The sequence below is a fragment of the Neolamprologus multifasciatus genome, chromosome 7, assembly GCF_963576455.1.
Source record: "Neolamprologus multifasciatus chromosome 7, fNeoMul1.2, whole genome shotgun sequence".
Taxonomy (NCBI): domain Eukaryota; kingdom Metazoa; phylum Chordata; class Actinopteri; order Cichliformes; family Cichlidae; genus Neolamprologus; species Neolamprologus multifasciatus.
This window is the reverse complement of record NC_140445.1, coordinates 30,799,296-30,813,754: the sequence shown is the minus strand read 5'-3', so window position 1 is coordinate 30,813,754 and position 14,459 is coordinate 30,799,296. Positions and strand designations below refer to the sequence as shown.

Genomic DNA, 14,459 nt, shown 5'->3' with positions numbered 1-14,459 from the left:
TTGTGCCCGGTTCTCCCCCAATAAAGGTTGGTGAAACCCCAGCTTTTAAAGTTATACAGGAGGCAACCTGTTTCTGCAGTCACTGTGAGTCGAACCAAAATAATATACCAAAATAATTGGTGAAGGTTTGACCTGTTGTTCCTCATGTGTGGAGTCTTCATTGTCTGTGGCTCACAAGTCCATCCCCAGCTCCAATATAGCACTACATGTCAGCTGTAGATGCCAACAGATTTGAGATTTTGTCACGATAAGCCCCAGTATTATCACTATTATCTATTATATATATCTATTATAACAGATTGGCTGTAAGTGCCAACTTGACTCAATTCAGTCTAGATCTGACTCTCTTATTGCGCTTTTATCCCTGTTGTATTGTTGTCTTGACTTACCAAAGTTGGTTTGAAGATGGCAACGCGCATCAAGTGGTTTCACACTTGGTTCCTGTCTTGGATGTGACCGTTTGAAAGGCAAGAATCCTGATTGCAAATCTGTTTTCCTTATTGCGACTGTATCCTTATTGTCATTTAATAGCACCCATGTTAGTTTTTGCCCTGGTTTTATGTACCTTAGAAATGACCTTAAGTACAATTTAAAAATATAAATGTATAAATTAAAAAAATTAAAAGATTGGGGTGGGGGTGGGGGGGGGAACCCACACATAGAGTGCTTCACAAATTTATTAGACCACTCCTATAAAAATGAAAACACAAATATTTTAGAAATTTGTCAAAAAGTTGTTTGAAACCATAAATAAACTGAATTCAGGTTTTATTCCCAAATTTGAGCCAGCACACTGCTCAATTACTCAAGCATGACAGTCAACCACTAACTCTAATAAAAAAAAAATTAAAAAATGCAAGTGCTTTTTCTTTTTTTCTGCTTTTTTTAAAATATATCAAATATTTAAGCCTCTGAAAGGAGCTGCCTTTCAGAAAAACCAAAATAAATGAAGAAAAAGGCAACAAAAACACAGTCCTGCAACACACCTTTTCTGTTTTGGGTGCACTTGTGGACATCAGTATCTTCTGCTCACACTTGTACCACCAACTCAGTTTCCCACACTTTCACAAATGGATAAATCGACTGGGATACATTTAGACTGCATGCATCTCTATTTCACACTGACATGGGTGCGCAATCGCATCCATATCAGTGAGTATTTTCCACTTACTTGGATAGGCATACAAATAAGCTGAAAGATATATGTCCACAAACTTACAGGAAGCCTGACGCATAATGAAGCTCTTGACATGTGGAAATACAAACACACACATGCCAGTCGGCAGTGTTTTTGTCGCTGGAAAGGTCAGACAGAGCGGGTGTGCAGTGATTGCCATAGTGACCTGGGTAAACACCAGTGTCATTGTAGTCCTTGCCCATCATCTTGCAATAAGCCATGTTGTTGGTTTAGCGCACACTTTGTACTTTTTTATCTCTGTCTCACACAGACACACACAATATACATGCTTAGGTTAGGTAATCCCTCAGTTGGTCATCATTGTTTTCTTGAATGAAGTCACACACACACACACACACACACACACACACACACACACACACGCGCGTGCGCGCGCACTCATGTACAAGCTGATGATCTAACAATGCAGGCAATATTCTAAATTAAACATCATGTAGGTTAATGTTTGATTCATGATATCTACTCCAGTGACTCGTCTTTATGAACAGGACATCCTGTAATATTTTTTTTGTCACTGGACAGTAAAACAGTGAGTCTGTATGAGAGTGTGTCTAATAGCTTTTGTGCATTTCTTTTTTACACTTAACATTACCATTTATTTCCATTTGTTAAGTTTTGCCTAAATTTTAGCCTCCAGTAATTTGCTCTTTGTCCTTTCTCTCTGTTTCTTCTGCTCTATTTTCTCTCTCATTCTCTGTCTCGTTTCTTCTCTTGTAAAGCTGTTTGAATGTGCCGTGGCATGCCAGAGTCTGAGTGACTCACCATGTGGGATTGTGCTGCCAACGAGAGGACTGGCTAATAGAGATTCCTTTTGGATTGGATTATTCACTGTCAGTGTGTGCACGCCTCATTTTACTATGAGGTTCTTTTTATAATCATGTTTTTAAAGTAAAATGACACATCTGTGTTTGACTTTCCTTATTTTAGAGCTACTGGGGTTGCAGTTATTGTTTGCCTTTTTGTCAGGATAACTTGACTTGGGTTGGATGGGTTGGAAGAAATTTCTAGAAGTTCCCTTGTATCAGTTATTTTTAATTGCTCTGGAATGCACTAAAAGGCATAGAAGTCTACAAAAATAGGAGCAGTTTCATTTTCAAGCGTAAATGTCTCATTGATAGACTTAAGACAGCTGTTGTTTTGCATCTTTGGGCATGTGGGAATACTTTCTTCACGGGTCCATCCTAGTGACAGAATCCATGGCTACATTCCCCTGTCTATTCTAGGTCTTGCTGGAAGAGTTACAGTAGAAAGGTGGCTACACACACACACACACACACACACACACACACACACACACACACACACACACAACCTATGAAAAGAAAGAATAGAAACTGGAGAATCTCTTAGTGGTCCTTCGGTTTTTTCAAGGCGTGGTGGTAATTTTGTATTTAGACTTGTGTTCCAGTAACCACTAGACTAAATAAACATTGTAGCACATCATAGTTCACTCTAACTCATAATGTATACACTAAATAAAAGCGTAGTTCTCCACTTATGTACTTGGAAGACAACTTCAACCTGCTCAGTAAGTGCTTTGTGGTAATCCCGGGCTTGTACAGATTTTATCAGTCAGGTTCCTTCAGCTGTGGAGGTCTGGTATCACAGAGATTGGTTGAAGAACGAGGTCAGCTGTGCTTTCAGTGGCAATAATGAACTGTCATTGGTACCTTTTAGCTTCACCTTGAAAAGTTTATCATCACAGTTCATGGTTTTTCATGAAATTTCAGAAGATGGTTCAAATATTTTTTTAAGCTAATAATTTAGATTTGAAATATAACCAAAGAGGGAATTTCACTTTGGCATAGAAGAAGGGGTATGCTGTATTTATTATAGCAGTTGTAGGTGCAAGGTAGGGTTTCTTATGTTTTTTGGGGTTTTTTTTTTGTTTGTTTGTTTGTTTGTTTTTTATCTGTTGTCACAGCAGTATACATTCAAATCACTCATTTACTATAAGATTAAACAGCTGGGAACGTTCTCAAAAAAGGGAAAAAATACCCAAAACAAAATAACAACATACAGTTGTAAATCAGTTTTCACTTTTCTTTGGCTAAGGAAAGAGCTTTGGTCCCGAATAATCCCTAGTAATACAGTAGCCTAAGATATTAGCTTAAGGTACTAGGATGAAATTCTAAACTCAGTTGAGAAGCTTCATCTAACATAGATGAACTATTATTTTCTATTATTTTTCAGTGACATCCTGTCCCTCACTGACTCAAGACACCTCCAGATTCTCAACACTGACCTTCTGAATCAGTTTGTTGATTCTGCTGGCATATCTGGCACTGTTGCTAAGCCCACCAGCAGAAAACAGAAAAGTAAATAGCACTTGCTGCTACAGACTGGTCTCCAACATCTTGAAGATCTGCAGGAACAGTTAACCAATTTTCAGATTCACACTTCAAACTCTGACAGTTAACTGTTTCGAGAGTATGATGCAGCATTCCATAATAGAGTGACTTATTAACTACAGTTGTGGTGAAAATATTCTTCAATGAACAAATGTTTTAAACCCAGGAAATCATTCATAACCAGCCACAAATACTGTTTATTTACTCGTGTAGTTGAAATCCTGGTCCTGGATGTCAACACAGAGAATGAGCAGGAATGTGTTGCTTATTAATGAGAGGACAGATTAGCTTTTTGGTCTCAGGGAGAAGCATTGTCTCCAAGTATTAGGGAAGAGGAATTAGAAATGTTTGCGTAAATATATTTACTGGACCTTGTACTGTCTGGCAACAGAGATGGAAAATGCCTGATCAGGAAAACACAAGCAGGGAGGGAGAAAATGAGACCTCTAAAGTTTTGAGAGGGGTAGGCAGAGATAAGAGGTGTGAATGGAAAAAATTATGTGGAAGTGAGTTTAGCATTATCTGCTCTCTGGTGGCTACGGATAAAAGAAGGACGTGGATTATGGTAAGATATTTTAAACAATGACATATTTATGTATAGTAATCCTTGAGCATTCTAGCACCCGAGGAAGGCACTATAAAACAGGAAAAACCTGGGGAAAAAGCAACAAAAAAGACAAGGCAAGCAGTTGTAAAGACCTTTTAAGTTTCTCATATCTGAGGCACTGTTTACATCTACTCAGTTAGTTCAATTGATAGCACTTAAGTGAATTTAAAAACGGTTGTATTATTCCAGTAGAGGATTAAGCTGGTCCGGATAAATATTTAAACAATTGCTTGGAGGGCAGTGACATTACAGCTGTGTGGACAATATATTGAAATACTCAACACTCATTTTATATAGCTGAGCATTACTTAATTTGTTTACTTTTGTGTCACTTTTTGCATTACTTTTCTGCTATTCTTGCAATTATTAGTGCAAAGTTGATTAAAAACGAGCCCAACTTTACTCAATGTCTTTGTGACCACAGTTCTACTGTAGAAACAGGCAGCATTTCCTTTGGTGGATGCCCATTTCAGCAAGACTATAGTTACAGTGGGTTGTTATTTTAATTTCTTGGATGGGTTGGTCCAGTTCTTGGAAGGACTAGCCGCTTTTTGAAGAATGCCACATGATGCAAAGTACTTCCCAGCCTTAGAGCTGTATGCCCTGCTTTTAAATGATACTAATCCCCTATCCCACATTTTTCCCTGTTTGATTTTTAGGAAATCGCATTATGTATTCATAAACTTGGTAGTTTAGGTTAGATGAGCTTTTAAGCTCAGTCAAAGATTTTCCGTTGATTGCGTTGTTAATAGACTATTTTGGCAAGGCTCAGTTTTCTTAAACATTTGCTCACTCAACTCAAATTTGGCCTTTTTACAGTGTGGAAAATGTGGCCAAGGTCCCATTGCTGAGCGGAGTAAGGAAAACAAGCATGTGTCAAGGTCTCAAACAGTAAGCAACTAGCTTAGAGTGTTGTATAGATAACACTGCATTGCCACATGATATGCATCATTGGGAATAGAGTGCTTCTATGTTCCTTTATAGAGTTTTAACCTCCTAAGACCCGAACTCTTCCACGGCATGCATTTTTAATTTCTCTTTGATATTTGGGCATATTGGGGCCCAATGAATGTAAAAACAAAGAATTACCAGATTTTTTTATTTTTTTTTTACCTTATTTTTGTTTTTATGAAAACTCAAAGCCACATATGAGGATATTCGTTTCAAATTTTGATAGCACAGTAGCAGTATGTGTCGTAAGTGGATATCAGGCACTTGTAGAGCAAAATTGAGTATTTTGGTCTAAATAACCCAAAATGTGATGTCCACATATGTGGACGCCAGGTCCTAGGAGGTTAAAGGACATTTAAATGGTAAATGTATTTGTATAGCGCTTTACTAGTCCCTAAGGACCCCAAAGCGCTTTACACATTCAGTCATTCACCCATTCACACACACATTCACACACTGGTGATGGCAAGCTACATTGTAGCCACAGCCACCCTGGGGCGCACTGACAGAGGCAAGGCTGCCAAACACTGGCGCCACCGGCGCCCTCTGACCACCACCAGTAGGCAACGGGTGAAGTGTCTTGCCCAAGGACACAACGACCGAGACTGTCCAAGCTGGGGCTCGAACCAGCAACCTTCCGATTACAAGGCGAACTCCCAACTCTTGAGCCAATTTATGGGCGGTTTAACCTGGATTTTATACAGATATGCTTGCTGTACTTCTCCTTAACCTCCACTTTTCATATGACTCACTGTACAAATTTTTTCTTGTTTATACGTTTTGTTAAAAAAAATTATTTAAAAACTTGAACAAAACAAAACTTGAACAAAATGATTTAGCCTATGGTATGATGAGGAGTGGGCAATGAAATATTTACTCAAACAAACAAAGGTGTTCATAATATGGATGTTTTACTGTGTAGAGAGTATAGCCAAGCACTTACTGAGGAGTAAAGTAGTTAAAAAAAAAACAAAAAAACAATTTATTCAGGTCTGAAAAAGCTAGCAGGCTAGAGATGGTGGACAGTCATCAATATGAATACCTCATGTGAGATCATCAGGCTAGAATTTGTTTTATCCAAGGATCTGAATCAATATTCCCTTTACCCATTCATGCCTGTCAACAAATATTTACCTTTGGTCAGAGGGCCCGGTGGCGCCAGTGTCCGGCAGCCTCGCCTCTGTCAGTGCGCCCCAGGGTGGCTGTGGCTACAATGTAGCTTGCCATCACCAGTGTGTGAATGTGTGTGTGAATGGGTGGATGACTGGATATGTAAAGCGCTTTGGGGTCCTTAGGGACTAGTAAAGCGCTATATAAATACAGGCCATTTACCATTTTACCATTTTTTCACATTAGACAACAGTAAATATGAAAATGTCGCCCATGAGAAATTAAAACTGTTTCCAGACATAGTGTACCTAACATTGTTGACTTTGTTGATTTCATAAAGTGATAGCTTTAGTATCCATTCTCAAATAGCTGCCCAGAGTTTGCACTAGACCTTATTTATGTTTGTTTTTTGAAATAAGGAAAAAAATCCTTGGATGTCTATAGTGGACTTTGGGTTTGTGTGTTTTGTCTTTAAGTACAGTAACATTCAACTTGAGCATGCTACACATGTTGTGCTAGTCCTCCACCTGGTAGTTGGTAATGTGTTCTTCTAGTTTTGTTCTTTAGTGGTGGTAGGCAGACAGCTAATACATGCATCACAACCACCTTCTGCTGTTAGTATCTCATTAAATAATAGTAAAGATTGGTAAAACATAGAAAATACATATTTTAAGACCATACCTGCAAAAACCACTGCTGTGCAAAGGTTGAATTGCCACTACACTTTTGAATGTGGGACCTCCATTATTGGACTCTTCAGCACATACTGTAGTGCAATAGGCAAATCATAATATAGTGTAAAGTTTCATAATACTATTATTATATGAATTAGTGTTATAATACCTGAGTGTTGGGTAGCTGCACCTAAGTAATGTAGCTAAGTCTGTGTAAAAATGGAGATCGCAGTCTGAGGTTTAAAATTGCTGAGTGTGTGATGTGTGACATTACGGCACTGAATGTAACACTGCTGTGCTAGAACACCAGTGGAAAGTGGAGTCTTTGCTCCCCTATCTGGTTTTCAAAAACATCTTTAGGGGATTCAATTTTGCGAGACACTGATGGTGCCTTAGTTTTTTGGCAAACACACATGCTACACTTACTAGAAAGGAAGCAGTACCAATGGATCAGTCTGATATTTTCCTTAAAAATTTTGATTGTTAAAAGATGTTATGAAAAAAAAAGATGATTTAAATCAGCTGTAACTTTCTGATAAATGAGTTTGTAATCATGGGTTTAAACTGTTTTAACCTGGAAATGAGCTTGTGCCAGTACTAATAAGAAGATATGGCTGAACATATAAAAGTAGGACTTCTAAATCAAAATAAATGGTTTCTGATTATCTGAAATTATGTAGAGCTAAAATAAATTTACTTTTTTTAGGGTTTACTTGTCTTTTGTGACAAAGTAGTCAGCTTTATAGTTTTGTATAAGTTTCATTACTTAAAAATATTTTAAAATTCTGTCACATTACTTCAAATAGATATCAAATGGTCTTTAAAATGGAGGCATTACAAAGTACATTGTACAATACTTGGTACAGCAGCTTGAATGTGTGAATCCAGTGAGTGAATATGATGAACATTATCTCTTTGAGATAGCTGATCCGCACTGATGCTGCTGAACGGCATAATTAAGTATCTTTAGTCCAATGGTGTGGGTTTACATGGCAAACAATAGGTGTGAGTGTTTCGACACCACTACACCCTACCATTGTGTTTTGCCCTGTGTATCACTATGCTTTTGTTTTGCTCTGAGATCATTATGCAGCCTTCATCCTATTTGGCTTACATTAAGTCCTACCATTAACTGTATTATTTTATTCACAACACTCTAAATCAGTGTCTAAAATTTACTAAACACATCGTAACCATTGCTTAGACATTGGCAGACTCACAGCACTTACATCAGCCAAACACAACACCTTCTTGTCCAGATGAAAGCTGATTATTTATTTTATGGTTTAAACAAACATATGATCTCTTTTGCTGAGATGCCAAGAACCAGAGGTGAATGGTTTAAAGTGCTTTTGAATAGACATCGACATATTTGTATTGCTAGTATAACACAAAATTATGATGGAAGTACTGTGATTCCTCAAAATCTGCTGTAGATGGTAACATAGGGAACTATGAATTATTAAATCCACTATTTACAAAAGTAAAATAGGATTCATTATTAAATTGATTTGTAGTCTCCATCCATCCATTCGCTTCCGCTTATCCTTTTCAGGGTCACGGGGGGCGCTGGAGCCTATCCCAGCTGTCATAGGGCGAGAGGCGGGGTACGCCCTGGACAGGTCGCCAGTCTGTCGCAGGGCCAACACACAGGGACAGACAACCATTTGCACTCACATTCATTCACACATTCTACACCTAATGGCAATTTGGATTTGTAGTCTCAACAAATGATATTTAGCAACCTATTCTTTTTTCATGTTTGTCTAATCCACACACATGCTATGTTGAGAATTACGACAACGATTGAGAAGGTAGCAGTGAAAATGTCTGTTGTCTAAATTTTGGCACACAGTGAAATTAAAAAAGAAAAAGCCATTAACTAAGAAAAAAAGACATTGATGTCAAATAAGAGTTTATGTCATGTCTTTTGTGTCATGTATTGCTACAATCTTGTCGTAGGTGTCATTATAGGAACCAAAAAGTATGTCCGAAGCTTTTTGGAACAAACCTTTTTGACAGGCAAATAGTATTTTTGTACCAACAAGATGATTCTCAAAAAGCTATTAGCTTAAAAGTTGGGATATCTTGTTATAGTGTGAACTGTATCCTTAAAAAACTGGACAAGTGCAAGGCAAAAGAAGTTGTACCAAAAAAAGAAGAGCCAAAATCTTATTTACAGCTGAGGAAATAGAGGGGGGGAGGGGAAATCCAGCAAAACCTGACACAGGACCTGAGAGATGCACCTTTAGCTGATTTGTCTGCTGTTCACTGAAGCTTCTTAAGAAAGGGCACCAGTGAGAAAAGACTGACGTATTCCAAATTACACGTGTGTTATTCAAGTGTTAAGGACTGATTAATCCAAATGTCAAATACCTGATTCTAATTGTTGTTGATATACACAGAAGAGGTAAGGGGAGAGGAACAACAGTGAGTGTCTACAGTCATGTGTAGACTCTCACAGTTGGAGGCTCTGTCATGGATTGGGGCTGCATTTCAACCAGTGGTTTTGGGGATTGTATCAAAATTGATATAATTATGAACTCAGAAAAGTACCATGAGATTTTGATCCACCATCTGGAAACCATCTGATTGGCAGCGGCTTCATTTTCTTCAGTATGACAATAATCCCAAACACACTGCTAATGCAATAAAAGCATACCTGGATAGAAAAACACAGTGGAGCACTATCATCCATGGATTGGCCTTTCCAAAACCTGGATCTCAGCATTGTTGAAGCAGTGTGGGATGACCTTGACAAAGATTGAAGCAAAATGCAGCCAACATCCAAAGAAGAGCCCCAGAAAAATATCGAGAAAATAGGGTGCATTTTGCACAACATTGTATATAAGCTTAAAGGTCAAAGAACTTCTAACCACTCTCTTTGAAATGTTTCTCACTGCTATGCTATTCTATAATGACCATGCCATAAAACTGTAAATATTAAAGAAACTTGACTACGGGGTGGTGATGTTAGTATATGTACTCATGGAAAAATCTTGAGTGTACATTAGACTAAAAAGAAGAAAAAAAGAAATACTCCCCTGGATTTGGAGGTGGCAGTTAATTAATCTAGCACTTGATTTCTTCGCCTACCCCCCTTCTTTGTGTTTCTTGTTATCGTCGGATTTCATACCACGAAAAGACTGTTAGATAAGCTCACTGAAGGTCACTGTGGCCTTCTAACTCGCTCCTGATATTTTCTTTCATAAACCATGTTTCTCTCTGACATTGAAAGAAGTGCAGTTTCTGTACAAATAAAAGAAGTTTGCTCTTACCTCATTGTGATGACTTCACCAGGCAGGATTAACCCACAATCAACCCTACATTTTCATTTATACAAACAGGACATTGAGCAGTTCAAAAGAGTGAAGTTGAATTATGAGTAATGTTATAACATTATAAAATCATTGTGCTTCTTATTCTTTGCTGTGGGTCAAACCAATTTTTCTGGATTTATTTTTAATTTTTTTTAAACATGCCTGATTAAACATTTTTATATGTTATTTACTGATGTGCGTCTCATATGGATAAAGAAGCAGTCAGGAAGGGTTCATGTGACTGACCCTGAGCTTGTGTGGAGTTGGAACTTTCTTTTTCTTTCTTTTTTTTGAAGTTCTTGCTGGTCTTGTCTGTTTTTAATCACACTACACAGGAAGACATCCATAGTTTTGCGTCTTGTTGTTTACAGTAAAATTGTCGCAAGTTGTGTGGTTATGCAACAAAGGATAAAAGCATTTAAAGCTCTGTGCACTTTCTCACATTCACACATCTGACCAATCATTGTGTGAAATATGATGAGAGGGTTTGCTGAAATGATCTGGTTTCTGAAAGTTCCAACAGGAAGTTTTTAGAGAGTATCTTCCCCTTATCTCATTTCGCAGTTTCTACATATTTGATTTTTTTCCCTCGCCTCCTCTCTGTGTGCGTCAGTCCCTCCTACCTCAGACACCAGAGGAAGAGATGCGAGGAGATAGGAGTCGAGGCAACTGGCATTTTACAAAATGAGACATTCTTGGTTGGCAGACGTCAGTTTAAAGCAATGTCAATTAGCTATGACGGGTGGCACGGCTGCACCATGCTTTGTCTCTCGAATACACTTGTGTATCCAGTGTTCCAAAAATTATTATAGATTTAATTTTATACACAATGCTAAATTGCAGTCAAGCTGTACTTTGCATGTAGTGCTAATTAGGAAATGTAGCGTGCCAACAGTGCAGATGCAGACATCATCATGCCCCGTATCTTAGTTTAAGCATGCCAGCAGATAATTAGACTTTAGCTCCAATCATCACCGTGATTGGAGCCTAAACACTGAACCTTCATTGTCTTAAATTCAGAACATCTGGGAAAAGAAATGGAGAATTTATAGAAAACTTGAAGATAGATGACTTCTCCAACACATGTGGAGCTGGCGATCTTTTTTTTTGGCAAATGGAAACCTAGAGTCTTGTCCAACATATTTTCACTTTTGTTTTATTTGGGAAATCTGTTTTTAATTTTGAGGAGAAAAAAATCTCTCAACAGTTCCGCCACTGAGAGATGGAGGCAAACAGTGGTCTTGGCCAGGCTCTGTGCATTTTTGGACTTGGATAGTTTCTGATACTGAATTTTCAGTAATAAGGAAGAAGCATGTACGGCATGATTTGTCAAGTAATTGCATGGAACATGTTTCTAAGCCATTTATACATCGGTATGTAGTTTCTGCTGTGAGGAAACTGACAAAAGAAATGGAAAATTCAGGTTGTTTATGGGGACATTTTTGTTTTCATACCAATTTTCTTGTACAAAATGGACCCAGAATGGTGGTGGTGATGATGATAATGCTGCTGCTGTTCATGTTAATGCTTTAAAATAACTCCTAATCAAAATGCTACCTCTATTCCTGACTCGATCTCTCTCTCTTTCTAGATGCCAGGCCTTTTGTTCAGCCCTGTGTGTCTGACAGTCATCTGGTTTTTATCGTGGTCACTGTGTCCCAGTTGTGCTCAGATCTGGACCGATGAAGGTGAGACACATGCGCACACACAAACCACATTTGAACACTTTGCGGAAAGACCTTTTCTGTTTTAACAAGAAGATCTGTGACAGTGCACTTTCAAATTCATGTGCAAACACATGTACTTACACACATATTGTGTTAAGGATCAGGGACAGATTCCTGTGTCAGCTATTTTGGGCGCTCTTGACTGCAAGTACTTATGAGATATAAAGCTCCTGCAACAGAATGGAAGAAGGAAACATATTTTTAATTTCTTTTTTTTGTTTTAAACCCAGTGCATTTACTATGAAATCCACATTTGTTAGAAGAGCCTTGACCAGAGAACGTCTCATTACTCACTTTTGTTCCAACAAGAATTTTATTGTTGAGCGTTTTTGGCCTTAGTGCACAGATTTCTACGGCATTGAGATTCTTTCTTTCTCACTTTCTTTTTTTCTTAATTACTCCAACAAAATGAACAGCTTGCCCATAGACCTTCAACTGAAACTGTCAAAATTTTTCCTTTTCAGTTCTTCTTTTTTTCCCCTTCTTTTCCCTGCAGCAATTCCACACTCAGTTTTTATTGTCTGGAAAATACTACGTTTCACACAGCTTGCAATTTCTGTGTCCACCCTGCCATCTGATTTCAATGTTAGGAGAAACCTGCAACCTTCCCGTGTACATTTGTGTGTGTGTGTGTCCATGTATGTGGGTATGTGTACTTAAATGCACATTTATGTGTGTGGTTTTATGTCTGTGTGCGCCTGTGCACATGTCTGGGTCCTCTTGCCAGAGGCAGAATCAGATATGAGTGGAACGCTGCGGGTTTGGGGAATAATGTACTTCACTGCCAATAAAACATGAATACACACATTCAGACCAGCCAAATCTTTGAGCTGCACCAAGGCCCCAGGTAGGACACATACATGCTCACACACTCACAAACGCAGAAACAGAGGGAGGATTTTGTGTCTGCGTGTGTGTGTGTGTGTGTGTGTTTTCAGTGGTTGAAGGGGAAAATAAAATCTGGGTAAAGCTGTTGGGAGAGGCTCTACAAGAACAAAAGTGGAGGGAAGGAAAGTATTACACAGAAGATGAAACAATACGAAAAGATAAAGGTGAAAGGTAATATTTAACCTACTGTGGTTGTTTCGTTATATGGACACAAGTGGGGTTGAATGATTAAACCTTTTTATATAGAAGTTACAGTTAAATGGCTACTGGTTTAGCTTGCAGGTTAAGCAGATACCCATATCCCAAAAGGCTAAATGCAGCAGCCCAATCTCAACTTGGACCTGAGGACCTTTGGTGCATGTATGCCCTCACACGCTCTCTCCCTGTTTTCCTGTTTTCTGTTCACTGCACAATGCACACGTATCTAATCAAGGTGGAAAGTCGAAAAGCATAATTAAAAACAGAAATTGCAATGCAATATATTCATTACACATAAATTGAAATGTTGCATATCTTTTCTTTTCTTTTGATAATTATGACTTGTAGCACATTAGAAATCAATTATCTCAGATTATTAGAACATTTACTAAGATCAATCAAAAAACGATTTACAATAAAGAAATATATAACTTCTAAAAAAGTATGTCTTATTTGCTTGTGGCTCCTTTACCATGAATTACTCAATCACTGCTGGGTAGCTTTGATAACATACCTTAGCTCACCTGTATCTTGGAGTTGGTTATTTCTCATCTTTTGGACAAATACCTCTGGCTGTCCAACAAAGCACAGTAGTGACATCAGGAAACAATTTGGTAGTAGTTTGGGCACCATGGGGAAATGCCAAGTCCTACTGGAAAAGGAAATAGTTGACTTTAGACTTTGGATAAAACCAACCACCAACAACAGCAACAAACAACTTAAACAATCACAAAGAAAGAACAATACAGTATCCACATCTGAACCAAAGAGTAAAACAGTGAAATGTGGATTATTAAATATTAGGTCTCTCTCCTCCAAGTCTCTGTTAGTACATGACTTAATAATTGATCAACAAATTGATTTACTCTGCCTTACAGAAACCTGGTTGCAGCAGGATGATTATGTTAGTTTAAATGAATCAACACCCCCGAGTCATTCTAACTACCAGAAATCTCGAAGCACAGGTCGAGGGGGCGGTGTGGCAGCAATTTTTCACACCAGTCTATTAATTAATGAAAGACCAAGACAGACTTTTAATTCATTTGAAAGCCTGATGCTTAACATTGTCCACCCCAGCTGTGAAACTCAGAAACCAGTCTTACTTGTTATCATCTATCGTCCACCTGGGCCTTACACAGAGTTTCTGTCTGATTTCTCAGACTTTATATCTAATTTAGTTCTGAGCTTAGATAAAATAATTATTGTGGGTGATTTTAACATCCATGTAGATGCTAAAAATGACAGCCTCAACATGGCATTTAATCTGTTGTTAGACTCAATTGGTTTCTCTCAAAATGTAAAAGAACCCACCCACCACTTTAATCACACTCTAGATCTTGTTTTAACATATGGCATAGAAACTGAACATTTAACAGTGTTTCCTGAAAACCCTCTCCTGTCTGATCATTTCTTGATAACATTTACATTTACAATA

General features: G+C 38.1%; 1 protein-coding gene across 1 annotated transcript in view; it reads left to right on the top strand.

Moving 5' to 3' along the window:
• The first annotated feature begins 879 nt into the window (after nucleotides 1-879).
• The window catches only part of il11ra (interleukin 11 receptor subunit alpha), a 30,635-nt gene continuing 17,055 nt past the window's right edge, over nucleotides 880-14,459 (top strand). Inside the window, exons 1-2 of the mRNA XM_085164760.1 lie at nucleotides 880-4,114; nucleotides 11,803-11,899. Of these exons, the coding sequence (XP_085020886.1) occupies nucleotides 3,950-4,114; nucleotides 11,803-11,899 (262 nt within the window). The 5' untranslated portion in view covers nucleotides 880-3,949. The remainder of the gene's footprint in view (nucleotides 4,115-11,802; nucleotides 11,900-14,459) is intronic.